The sequence below is a fragment of the Trichomycterus rosablanca genome, chromosome 3 (genome assembly GCF_030014385.1).
Source record: "Trichomycterus rosablanca isolate fTriRos1 chromosome 3, fTriRos1.hap1, whole genome shotgun sequence".
Taxonomy (NCBI): domain Eukaryota; kingdom Metazoa; phylum Chordata; class Actinopteri; order Siluriformes; family Trichomycteridae; genus Trichomycterus; species Trichomycterus rosablanca.
The window spans coordinates 18537236-18551392 of record NC_085990.1 but is presented as its reverse complement, the minus strand read 5'-3'; the positions used below and the strand labels follow the sequence as shown (position 1 = coordinate 18551392).

Genomic DNA, 14157 nt, shown 5'->3' with positions numbered 1-14157 from the left:
GTAAGCCAGTGCTGGCGGGCCTTTTGCCAACTTCTTGGCGCCACGGCCAGCTTATCCTCCGGCTACCACCCGGAGTCGAATGGGCAGTCGGAGAGGCTGATCCAGGATCTGAGCAAGATGCTCAGGTGCCTGACGGCAGGGAATCCGACCACGTGGTCGGATAAGTTGATATGGGCAGAGTTTGCTCACAACACCCTGCATCATTCGGCGATTGGAATGTCACCGTTTGAGGCTCAGTTCGGGTACCCTCCGCCGCTCTTTCCTGAGCAGGAGCAGCAGGTAGCGGTCCCGTCTGTACAGCTTCATGTCCGCCGCTGCCGCGCCGCCTGGCGCAAAGCTAGGCAGGCACTTGTGGCCACCCAGCGCTCTGTGAAGCGCAAAGCTGACCGCAGGCGGCAGCCGGCTCTTACCTTCCGGCCAGGCCAACGAGTACTTGTGTCAACGAGGGATCTCCCCGTTCGAGGTGCCCCACATAAGTTGGCACCCAAGTACATTGGTCCGTTCAAGGTGGTAAAGCGGATTAATCCGGTGACGTATAGGTTGGAGCTTCCTCCCCGTATGAAAGTGCATCCAACCTTTCATGTCTCCCATCTCCGACCATTTATGTGCGGGGGAGTTTTACCCCCTCCCCAACCTCCCGCCCCTCGTATCATCCAGGGTGCCCCTGCCTTCACCGTCCGCCGGTTGCTTGACAGCAGGAAGGTTCAGGGTAGCACCCAATACTTGGTGGATTGGGAAGGTTACGGCCCTGAGGAACGTTCATGGGTACCGGCTCGCCAGATCCTGGACCCTGAACTGATCCGCGAGTTCCGGCGCAACCGAGCTGCGGGTCTTGGGACCTCAGGAGCTGTCCCTAGAGGAGGGGGTTCTATAACGAGGTCTGTGGTAGCTGGTGAACGTGCCCCGGGTTCCCAGCGAAGCAGACATTACAGAGCTCAGAGAACAAAGGCCTCTTATACCAGGCCTCCTAATTAGTGCTGATCACCCGCAGCCGTGGGGCTGACTACTTAAGCCAGCTCCACACAGCAGCGGGTGTCGCACCTTTGTTTGTTTTCCGGTCCGTGGTGGCAGTCGTCCACACGTTCGTAGCCTTAGCTGGTAGCCCTGGTGGCGTATGCCATTCGGGTAAGTAAAACCGCAAGGTTTGAGGTAACTGGTATGTTCTGTTGGTCTCGTAGATATAGTGTGGTGCGACGCGGTGCAGTCCTCGAACTGCAGTTCATTTTGCGCTAGCAGTTAGCGTTAGCGGTTTCACTCAGCGCTGTGTTAAAGCGCTGAAAGTATTCTGGCATCAGTGCCTTCAGTTATTCTGAACATTGGATTCTCCAACCGCTGGGTGGCGACTCCGCTGAGCAAGCGGTTGCCGTGCTAAAGACCCCGGTTCGAATCCGCAGTCTAGAACTGCCTAACTTTGTTTATTTGTTTCTTTCTGGTTTCAGATTGGTGTGTCAGCTCCGCGATCCAGGGCGCGCCGACCGGTCACTGCGATTGTTAGTCGCGGTGTTGGGTCTAGCGCTCCTCGGAGTTCCCCTCCTCTCCCTTCGCTCCTAAGCGTATTAGAGGTTCTCGCGCTCCCGTTTTCCAGCACCACTACAGTGCGGTGGTAACGCTCCCGGCTGCCACGCGGCTGACCGGGGTTCGCGTCCCGCTTCCTTCTGTTTTGGTTTCACTTTGTTTATTTTTCATTTAGTTGCGCCAGCAGCTCCGTCGGAGTTTCCGATCGGGTTTTTTGTGTTCTGTTTTTCGTTTGCTGTTTATCTTTCTGTTGTCCTTATAATTAAATAAAATATTATTATTTTTATTTACTTCTGCATTTGCGTCCTTTCTTCTCACGTGACATATATACTGGGACATGATGCAAAATGCAAATATATTTCTGTAAAAAGAATTACAATACCCACAGATTCCCTGATTTAAATAAGCACATACATTTTTCTTTTAAGAATGGCAGCACACTTTCTCTGAGAGACAGTGGCACTTACGCACTGAAGGTCAGCTTCAAATTAGCAGTCTGAGTCCTTGTGTGTGTTCAGATGCAGCGATGGCTTAAATGAATTTAAATGACTTTTTAACCGACAGCATTAATCCAACAGTAACTTCTTTGTTGGTTACTGTTAACAGGTAATTTTTAACAACCCTAGTCCTTACTGTAACAACCAAATAAAAAGGTGGACTGTTTAATGCAATTCGTAATGTAAATTGTTAATAGTGTTTTCATTTGTTCTAATTGATCTCACTGTTTTAGCAGATGATGCAGATGATGATGATGAGATGGAGCCCACAGAGCCAGACTACACTCTGAGACCTAACATGAAAATCGATGACTTTGGTGAGTTAATACACACACACACACACACACACACACACACACACACAGTCAAAGTTCCTACTTAAATCTCATTGAGATGCTGTGGCAAGACCTTAAACTGGCAGTTCATACTAAAAAGCCCTCCAGTGTAGCTGAATTAAAACAATTCTGCAAGAACATTGGGCTGTTTGATTGCAGTTGTTACAGCCAAGGGTGGCACAACTGGTTGCTGGGTTTATGAAGGCAAATACTTTTTCACATGTGTACTATAATTTTGAATAAATCTTTATCTTCAATAAATAAAATCATCATTTAAAAGCTTTTTGTTTGCTCATGTTTTTGTGTAGTATAAAATTCGTTGGAAGTTTTGAAACATTCTAAATGTGCACACAAAAATTAGCACTGGATATTCCATTGACTGCTAGACCTGTCCATCAAAACGTATCTCCGTCTCCTTCCCCTCTGTTTACACAGCAAACAAGTTTCACTTCTTTCTCAATGTTTCATCTATGCAGTTTATTCAGGTTATTCAATTGCGTGGTTGTAAACATGATTTATATTTGTGATGTTTGTAGTTTTTTAAACACATTTGTATCTGATATTTATATGGACTCAGCATTTACACTGACTGTATTTATTAACACAATTGAACATTTTTTGTAGCTACAGTTAATAACTTGATTTACAAAGTAAAGATATTATCTGGAACCTTGATTGTTTCTGGTATTTATAGGTTTTTAAATAGTAATTTAGAACAATATTTCCCAGTCTTGTTTCTGCCCAACACAATATCAAAAGGTTTTCTTAATAGATCTATGAAATAATTGTATCTCTGTTTGGATGCTTTATTGATGCATAATATTAGATCAAAATATTTTGAAAAGCATGATTTCTGAGTTAGCCAGATAACTTATGAAACATATATGAAACCGACGGACTGACGACCTGATAAAGATATATTTTTATTTCTGTGCTGAATTGTATCTAAATTGCACCATCCACATTTTCCATCCACAACTTCTCCTGGAAAGTTGCATTATTGAAGATATGTGGTTTTTTTTTTTTACTGGACAGCTATGATATGCAAGGGTTGGGTGGGAGCTTTAATATATGACAATTACTATATCGACACACTGCTCCTGATTGAGTGACCCTACACCCTTTTACAGTAGCTTGCATTTGTTAGAGGCAGGCAGATATGCAAAAGCAGCATCTGAGTCTTGATTTGTATTGTCATATTCTTATTGATTTATTGTATTGTATAAAGTGCTCACTACTCACACGAGTAAAAGTAAGAGATAAAAGGCTCAAGTACGTCTGTTAGGAATTGATTTAACACAATTTTAAACAGGTTTTACAGGTCCTGTTCCAAACAAGTTACAAAAAGTATAAATAAAAATGATTAGCAAATCTGTTTGACCTGTTTTCAATTGAAAACAATATACTCCCATTCCCATATTTCCCATTCTTGGACAGTAGTCTGGGGGTCTCTTTTACCGTACATTGCTTCATAATACATCATATGTTTTCAAAGGGAGACAATGTTTTGACTGCAGGAAGGCCAGTCTAGTACCTGCATTCTCCTACTATGCCTGTTTTTTTTTTTTTCAAAAACATACTGTGTTGCAGACCTCAAATTAGAGTTTCAAGTATGTTAATAAAAATCAGTGAAGTTCATAGAGTAAAACATTCAATATTTCTCCTACTAGATTGCTATTTGGGCCCTTGAGCAAGGCCCCTAAACCTCAATTGCTTGCACTGTACTGAGTCATAATTGTAAGTTGTTTTGTACAAAAGTGTCTCCTAAATGGCATAAAAGGAAATACAGATGTATCAATGTTATTGACACTGCATTATCTACACTTGTAAGGTCCTGGGTTTGATCTCCAGGTGGGGCGGTCCGGGTCCTTTCTGTGTGGAGTTTGTATATTCTCCCCGTGTTTGTGTGGGTTTACGCTGAGTGCTTTGGTTTCCTCTTACAGTCCAAAGACATGCAAGTGAGGTGAATTGGAGATACAAAATTGTCCATGACTGTTTTTGATATAACCTTGTGAACTGATGAATCTTGTGTAACGAGCAACTACCGTTCCTGTCGTGGATGTAACCGAAGGGTGTAAAACATGACGTTAAAAATCCAAATAAATGCCGCTCAGGAACACACGCTGGAACCAGAGCTGGGATCTCGAATACATCGTATCGAGTCTCAGCTCTGCTTGCCGGCTGGGCTGACAACGATTGGCCTGTTGTTCAGATAGGGTTGGGATATTAAAAAGCTCATAACTAATGCAATTACGACCTCTGATGGCTGATTGATGGCGCCTGCACAGAGATGGAAAAAGAGTGCTGTCAGGGTGTGTCTCTCCGTACACAGTGCTGATTCACATTGCACTCGTCAAAGTGTAGGTGACAAGATGCATATGGCATGCTGCCCATGTGTCGGAGGGGGCGTGGGTTAGCTATAAATATATATATATATATATATATATATATATATATATATATATATATATATATATATGTAAGTTTACCCCCTTACAAAGACTTGAACAGTCTATAATTTTTATGGAAGGTTTATTTTAACAGAGAGAGACAGAATATCAACAAAAAATCCAGAAAAAAACCACTAAATAAAAGTTATAAATTAATTTGTATTTAATTAAGGGAAATAAGTATTTGATCCCCTACCAACCAGCAAGAATTCTGACCCCCACAGACCGGTTATGTGCCCATGAGGCACACAAATTTGTCCTGTCCCTGTATAAAAGACTCCTGTCACAGAATCAGTTTCTTCCGTTCAAATCTCTCGACCACCATGAGCAAGACCAAAGAGCTATCAAAGGACGTCAGGGACAAGATTGTAGACCTGCACAAGGCTGGAATGGCCTACAAAACCATCAGCAAGAAGCTTGGTGAGAAAGAGACCACTGTTGGTGCGATAATTCGAAAATGGAAGAAATACAAGATCACAGTCAATCACCCTCACTCTGGAGCTCCATGCAAGATCTCACCTGGTGGGGTAAGAATGATTCTGAGAAAGGTGAGGTCAGTCCAGAATTACACGGGAGGAGCTTGTCAATGATCTCAAGGGAGCTGGGAGCACAGTCACCAAGAAAACCATTAGTAACACACTTCGCCGTAATGGATTGAGATCCTGCAGTGCCCGCAAAGTCCCTTTGCTCAAGAAGGCTCATGTACAGGCCCGTCTGAAGTTTGCCAATGAACACCTGAATGATTCAGAGAAAGCTTGGGAGAATGTGATATGGTCAGATGAGACCAAAATTGAGCTCTTTGGCATCAACTCCACTCGCCGTGTTTGGGGGCAAAGAAATGCCCGGTGGGGATGGTGTTCTTGGGGTCATATCCAGCATTTCTCTGCTCCCAGCTCCCTTGAGATCATTGACAAGCTCCTCCCGTGTAATTCTGAACTGACCTCACCTTTCTCAGAATCATTCTTACCCCACCAGGTGAGATCTTGCATGGAGCTCCAGAGTGAGGGTGCTTGACTGTGATCTTGTATTTCTTCCATTTTCGAATTATCGCACCAACAGTGGTCTCTTTCTCACCAAGCTTCTTGCTGATGGTCTTGTAGCCCATTCCAGCCTTGTGCAGGTCTACAATCTTGTCCCTGACGTCCTTTGATAGCTCTTTGGTCTTGCTCATGGTGGTCGAGAGATTTGAATGGAAGAAACTGATTCTGTGACAGGAGTCTTTTATACAGGGACAGGACTAATTTGTGTGCCTCATGGGCACATAACCGGTCTGTGGGGGTCAGAATTCTTGCTGGTTGGTAGGGGATCAAATACTTATTTTCCTTAATTAAATATAAATTAATTTATAACTTTTATTTAGTGGTTTTTTTCTGGATTTTTTGTTGATATTCTGTCTCTCTCTGTTAAAATAAACCTTCCATAAAAATTATAGACTGTTCAAGTCTTTGTAAGGGGGTAAACTTACAAAATCAGCAGGGGATCAAATACTTATTTCCCCCACTGTATATATATAAACAAAATCTACACTTGTTGCTAAGGTAACCAGCCAATGGTATAATTAAAAAGGTGCAGGTACCTCAAGAATGCTGAACATTTCCTTTATCTTTTTTTTAGATTTCCTAAATTTCAGGGTCAACAACAGCATGTAAACTAAATTATTCTTAATATTAATTTCACACCTTCATTATATCTCCCAGTATACTAAAATCCCACTAAAAGTACAAAATCTGTCAATACTACTGTGTGTATGGATACCAGCTGGCATGCATCTTATAATCAGTGAAATGTCCCTCTGTCATTTAGCATCAGGGCACCACACGCCCCTACTGATGAGCATTATCAGTCTTATTATGTAGCGACACTGGGTTTGGAGTTGAAGAGTGTTGCTACATCATAACTATGAGTCAAAACATGGTGTGGCTTGTGATGCTATAGTTAGCCCTGATGAGCATCACGATGCACAGGCTAGCATTAGCTCTGATTAGCTCTGACAGCACTAGCCCTCATGTGCCCTCCACATCCTTCAGCCTGACAGTAAGCTGTGCTCTGAATTGTCAAAGTGAGTCGACTCAAGGACAAAGTCTGAGCCACGAGATAATGACTCTGATGTGAATCTGACTGTTGTTAACCTTTCAAGCAGGATGGTTCTCCTAGCCTCAGGAAACCTTACTCATATAACCCTTTACCACCAAACAAGCTGCTGGTGCCAATACAGATGCTAATTTGGGACTGTTTCTAGCTTTTTCACTACAGAAGACCCGGTTCTCTGCAAATAATATCTAAATAATTCTACCAATATCTGGTGTCCAGAATCAAGACATAATGGCAATTCTTGTTTTAAGTTGTACAGTGGTAACTTGTAACTTGACGTCCCCTACACTCAAAATCTTTAAAACTCACCACCCTTCGTCAAGAAATGTATATCCTTAAATTCGACGTGTGTGCAACTGCCACTTTGTTCAGCGCTTGGCTTGAGCGGTGCGGAAAAAGGTCATCAAAGTGCGAATAGACAAATCTGTATTTGTGTGAAATAACCATCAAATTCACTCTGAAAGGTCCACATGTATCTGTGTTTAGCTGGATTTTTCTCCTGTTTCACTTTTAAACTTGTGTTACAGTCGGGGTGCTGAGAAATTGTAAGAATCAGCTTTTCAGAGAGAGTCTAAAATGCTTATCACTTTTTTAATGCTTATCGTTAAACACTTATTGTTTAAAAAAAGCTTAATGTGATTTAATGTATTAAAGGAATGACACAGAACCACTAAAATTCTCTTAATTATTACTGCTCATAAGTTCTCTCCACTAATGAAATTCCTTGCTCGTTGTTTTAAGACAATAAGTGATGTTTAGCGTTGAGCACTGCCACACTCTATAGAAAATAATGGCACAGCCAGCGCAAAAATTTTGGTTCTCATGTTAATGCACCTTTACTAAATGGAATACAGTATTCCAAGATCAAGCATCTTCACGATTAAGAAGCGTAAGAAAACAATAAAAAAGTAAAGGTAAACCACAGTTTTATTGTATTTCAGTGTTGTATATTATATTTGTGTTATTTTAGTGTATACGTGTGAAAAACAAACCCATTTTTTTACATAAGCCTAAAATATATGCAGTTCCACGGGACCTGGAACGCATTAACAGGTTTCCCATACATTCTTATGGGAAAAAAATACCTTGAAACTCAACGTCTTTTAAACTTGACGTCACTCCCAGAACCAAATGACTTCAAGTTTCAAGGTAACACTGTATTTATAAAATCATTTTGACTTTAACAGGTCATTCCTTTAGCCGCTTTCTTCTACAAGAAATGTAGAATGACCCTTTATAGTTCTAAGAGGACTAGACATTCCAGGGGTACCACCGCTGACTCCAGGGCTTTATAATTAAGTCTGAAGTTCAGAGCGGTGCTGAGGCTTTGCCAGCAAGTGAGGTAGATGGCATTTTAAAAAGAGTTCTGTTGTCAGCTTTCGTCTCTTGTAAAGTCACCCCACTGCTGCGTTCTCTTCACTGGCTTCCTGTAGCTACACGCATGCAATTTAAAACACTGATGCTCGCCTACAAAGCCAAAAATTAACCAGCTCCGAGTTATCTTCGAGGTCTAATTAAACCCCGCTCTGTACCACACAACCTCCGAGCCACTAGTCTCGCTCGACTTGATCCTCCACCCAGGACTCAAGGAAAACAAGCATCAAAGCTCTTCCCTGTACTGGCACCCAAGTGGTGGAACGAACTCCCCTTGTCTGTTCAAGCGTAATGCACTGGGGTAATTGGATACAACTAGATTGGGAGGAAAATTGGAGAACAATGTTAGAAAAAAGAGGTGAGTAGATGATGACCATAGGCTTAGCAAGGCTAAATGATCCTAGCCAATCAAAAAGGTCTAATATGCTAGAGGTCTAATACTTTCAGCTGTGCTACCAACCTGCCCAGGGACTCAACCTGACCAACCACTCACTTGGTTGTGTTCTAGAGAGGAAAGGTTGGATACTGTTTCTCCTCATTGCTGCAGAAACTGCAACTCCTGCTGTGTGAATGACCAACAGACATGAGCAGTGAAGGAACACTTGGGGCATATTATGACCCTACGTTTCTCTCTGTGAGAGGCCAGAGCTGGATGGTCTGAAAAAGGTGGTTAGCGCCTTCACAGGTGTCATGGCATTTAGCAGACGCTCTTATCCAGAGTAACTGGTTTCAGAGGGAGCAGATGCTAGTCTGCAGCACTCCTTATTTCAAGTGGTGGAGGAATTGTAATAGGTCAAATTCTGTCCTGCAGTGGATGTTCCAATTCATACACTAATTGTTGGGGTTGATGTCAGGGCGCTTTGTCGTCCACTGTTCTTCCACTCTTCTTACAAATGCATCAAACCATATTTTTATAGACCTCGTTTTATACCTAATCGTTTGGTCGTAATTTGTATGTTGCATATTAAAACTGAATTTTACACCTCTCATTTGTCCTGATGTAACAAAAATTCTGTGTAATTTTTAATGCTTCTGACTATCCCACCAATTAATAAGTCACTCTGTTAGACTTGTCGTCTTTAATTTCACCCAGTCTTTGTTTAAATGTAGAAAAGTAATAGGGCGTAAATTCAGGAACTTCCCTTGTCTGTTCAAACATCTGAGTCTCTTGTTGTCTTTAAAAAACGATTAAAAATCACCTCTTTACTAAACAATTAAGCTGACTTGTACTTACTTACTAACACCCTTGTCAAAAAAACAAACAGAGTTTTAGCAGATTTGTGTTCTTGGACTCGTCTACTTAAACTACAGTAAGGTAATGCTTACTATGGAAGCACTTCTGTAAGTCACTCTGGATAAGAGCATCTGCTAAATGGGTCTTTGTGAACGGGTCTTTGATCGCATTCCTTAAGTCCACTTCCTGTTTTTGATGGAGTGCATCTGCTCCCGATGCCTAATAACTCCCTTATTTTGGTTATGATTTTCTCTAGCCTTTGCATTTGGGTCCAGAATCAGCTCGATAGTTATGTTCTGTATTGCATATCACCACTGCCAATACAGACTTATTGGTTCATGCTGGTCAGGGTTGGTTCAGTCCACCGCCAACCTGGCCAGAACTCCAATAAATTGCAGAGCAACAGTCACACACACATTTACATACTCACTCACAAGTGGAGGTAATTTGGAGTAGCCAGTTTGCCTATAGCATGTTTTGGGGAGGTGGGAGGAAACCAGAGTACCCAGACAGAGACAGTACATGCAAATGTGAGGATTCAGTTCAGGTTCTCAGGACTCATGTTGCCAACTTTGACTTCATTCATCAAAAAGTGCATTTAACTCTGGTTACCTGACAAGGTTGGAAAGGAAATCTAAATTAAACATCTACTAAAATGAAATGTGGCCTAAAAATGAGGTCTGCCATGAATTAAAAGCTGCTGGACCATAGGTGATGCTGTTCCAATTTAACAAGCGTACAGACTGCTGTGCACAAAATTAGATTCTGGTCCTCCTGGGTCCATTTTTGCAACAGGAGCATCTAAGATGCTAGACGTATGACAAGATTAAGATTTGAAAAATGTGGGGTGCTCAGGTGGCACAGTGATAAAAACTTGTTGGTTCGAAACTCAGCTCTGCCATCCAGCAGGCTGGTCACCTACACGAACAATGATTGGCTGTTGTTCAAGGAGGATGCCGGAGGGGACCTCATAACAGGTGCAATTACGACCTCTGCTGGCAGATTGATGCGGTCTGCACAGAGACGAGAGATAATGCGTTTAGCAGGGTGTGTCTCTCCGTACACAAAGCCGATCCACATGTGAACTCGCCTCATGCGGGTGAAATGATGCATTCGGCTACTGCACACGTGTTGGAGGGGGCATGTGTTAGTCTCTGCTCTCGTCAATCAGTGTGGAGAACAACATCAGCAGAGGGGAAGCATAATGCACTGGGGTAATTGGATACAACTAGATTGGGAAGAAAATTGGAAAAAAAAGAGGTGAGTAGATGATGACCCTAGGCTAAGCGAGGCTAAATGATCCTAGCCAATCAAAACGGTCTAATATGCTAGAGGTCTAATACTTTCAGCTGTGCTACCAACCTGCCCAGGGACTCAACAGACTCACTTGGTTGTGTTCTAGAGAGGAAAGGTTGGATACTGTTTCTCCTCATTGCTGCTGAAACTGCAACTCCTGCTGTGTGAATGACCAACAGACATGAGCAGTGAAGGAACACTTGGGGCATATTATGACCCTACGTTTCTCTCTGTGAGAGGCCAGAGCTGGATGGTCTGAAAAAGGTGGTTAGCGCCTTCACAGGTGTCATGGCATTTAGTAGACGCTCTTATCCAGAGTAACTGGTTTCAGAGGGAGCAGATGCTAGTCTGCAGCACTCCTTATCCAACCTGGAACTGGTTTCAAGTGGTGGAGGAATCGTAATAGGTCAAATTCTGTCCTGCAGTGGATGTTCAATTTCATACACTAATTGTTGGGGTTGATGTCAGGGCGCTTTGTCGTCCACTGTTCTTCCACCCTACTGACAATTGCATCAAACCATATGTTTATAGACTTCGTTTTACACCTAATCGTTTGGTCATAATTTGTATGTTGCATATTAAAACTGAATCTGACACCTCTCATTTGTCCTGACGTAACAAAAATTCTGTATAATTTTTAATGCTTCTGATTATCCCACCAATGAATAAGTCACTCTGTTAGACCTGTCATCTTTAATTTCACCCAGTCTTTGTTTAAATGTAGAAAAGTAATAGGGTGTAAATTCAGGAACTAAGAGTAATTTAGCAAACGTATATTACAGCATTAGGATGTGCTTTGGGCATCAAAATGTGAAGCTGCTCTTTGATAACGGGCCATGTTCCCATCAGTACTATCAGCTTCACTTTTCCATCTCACTGCTCCGTGATTTCAAGCCTGAATCTGTTCTGCTGTGACTTTTCCAAATGCATTTAGCTTATTACATGTCAGCATCATTTTAATGCCAGTTTCATAACAAAAGAAGCCGAATTACAGAATGAAAAACCACAAAAATAAAATAATAATGATAAAGAAAAAGAAAAATAATTATGTTTTAATGTCTTGGAGTGCAACATTGCTGTGTAATGCCAGTCAGACACCAGGAGGCAGTTTGTGAAAGGCATCTGCTTTTTAATTCTCAATAAAGGAAAAACATGAGGTAGTGCTAAAATAGAACCCATTTAAACAGTGTGGGATCATATAAACGTCAGCCAGGAACAGTCCTGCTAAAGAGCTGTGAGAATATTGAACTTATTGAACTAATTTCTAGGCTTCCAACTAGGGATGGTTAATTTAGTAGTTGGGTTAATTTACATTTATTTTTAACTGATGATGTTTGATGAACTGAAAGTGGAGACTACAGATCTCAGTCCACAAGCGCTACAGAAAAGCGCAGAAAAGTCTGCTGATTTGAGACGCACCCTCACCCATCCACAACGCACATGCAGTAGTTATGTTTACAGGTGCATCTGAATAGAGTGCTGCAGTTTTAACCTGATCATTAATGTTTAATGCATGAGTATCATTAAATTCTTGAACAATGCAACTATAAAGCATTAATATCATTAAATCATAAACGGACACATCAGTATGGAATCAGAGTGTAGGTTAAATTCTGCACATTTGGATCAGTGAGAGACATTATAATTTTTACAAAAATATCTTGCCCCAGTACAAAGAAGGAGCTTTAAGATGTGTTTTATATTTTGATGGTTGCACTGTTGTCAGTTAAGGTTTAAGCATTACAGTCATACCTTAAAACTCGATGTCAATTGGTTCTGGGAGTAGCATTGAGTTTAAAAGGCATTGAGTTTCAAAGTATTTTTCCCATAAGGATGTATGGGAAACCTGTTAGTGCTCCATGGTCCCAATGGAACCGCATATATTTCAGGCTAATGTAAAATAATGGGGTTGTTTTTGACACTTATATACAAACATTTAATCAATAAAAAATTCAATAAAACTTGCTCTTTACCTTTACTTCTTTATTGTTCCCTTATGCTCCTTAATTGTGGAGATGCTTGATCTTGGCATGCCGTATTCCGTTCAGTAAAGGCACATTCACATGAGAAATGCTAAAACAATGTACTAAAACAATGAGCAAGGAATTTCATTAGTGGAGAGAACTTATGAGCAGTAATAATTAAGAGAGGTTTTGTGTTCCTATGTCATTCTTTTAATACATTAAGTCACATTAAGCTTTTTCTTAACTATAAGTGTTTCCAGCTAAACACAGATACATGTGGAGCTTTTAGAGTGAATTTGATGGTTATTCCAGACAAATGCAGATTCGTCTCATATTCGCACTTTGATGACGTCTTACTGCACAGCTCAAGCCAAGCGCTGAACAAAACAGCTGTTCATTGTTCATTTGAAATTAAATAAATATATATTATTTTTTTGTTTAAGGTAAGCGTTGAGTTTAAGGTAAACGTTGAGTCCAAATTTCTCAACAAAGGGCGTCGAGTTTTAAAGATTTTGAGTTTAGGGAACGTTGAGGTACCACTGTATTTCTTAGTATTTCTGAGGAATTTGTATTTCTTAGTACTTAGTATCTTAGTATAAGAGCAAATCACTTTTGTGAAATGTACCATATTAATTCCTTTGCTTTAATAGCAGTACCTCAGTTCCTTCTTATTGATATGTTTTACCATGGCTTTATTCTGGTCAGGGTCAGAGTGGGTCTGGTTTCACCAGAATCACTGGGCTCAGTGGAGTAACACACCCTGGACAGGGCACCAATCCATCACAGAGCCTCCAAACCCCCCAAACTCCTCTCTGTACAGAGCACATTAAATTTCCCTGTTTTAAGTGGAAAATAAAAACTAAAATACATTTTATACAACACTGCTTATGAGAAAATGTGCCAATTATGTGAGCTTGCCAATAACAAGCAGGGTCTGCTGATGTAGAAAACCCCAGATTTACAGTAAAAGAAGCACAAAAGACTTATTATCTGAACGTAGCTTAAGTGCCTTACCTGAAAAAACCCAGATTTTCTTCAGGTGCTTTGTTATGGCACACTATGAGATGAGGCTTTCACAGATTTCACTGTGAGAATGAAACACACCACCTCATCTATGTTAGAAAGGATGCTTTTGTTAAAAGTTACTATACCAAAATACTTCCTAAACTCTGATTCCACTCGACACAGCCCTATTATGTGAAGTTGAGAGAGAAATGTGGCTTTTACCAGAAAAAAGAAACATTTGATGGAAGAAATGTATCCTGTAAATGTGTTATGAAAATGAAATGATGTGTGCGTTTCTCAAAGCCATGCTGCTGCTCAGGTGATAACTCGTCACAAGCTAATTGCTTTAAAAGCAATGATAGTGGGTGTGATTTCTTTAAGTATTATATATTCCTG

General features: G+C 41.2%; 1 protein-coding gene across 3 annotated transcripts in view; it reads left to right on the top strand.

Moving 5' to 3' along the window:
• The window catches only part of efna3b (ephrin-A3b), a 209876-nt gene that overhangs the window by 173903 nt on the left and 21816 nt on the right, over nucleotides 1-14157 (top strand). For 2 of the 3 annotated variants that reach the window (XM_062991925.1, XM_062991927.1), the window contains one exon: nucleotides 2246-2329. In XM_062991925.1, the coding sequence (XP_062847995.1) occupies nucleotides 2246-2329 (84 nt within the window). The remainder of the gene's footprint in view (nucleotides 1-2245; nucleotides 2330-14157) is intronic. The other variant, XM_062991926.1, reaches the window with a different exon arrangement.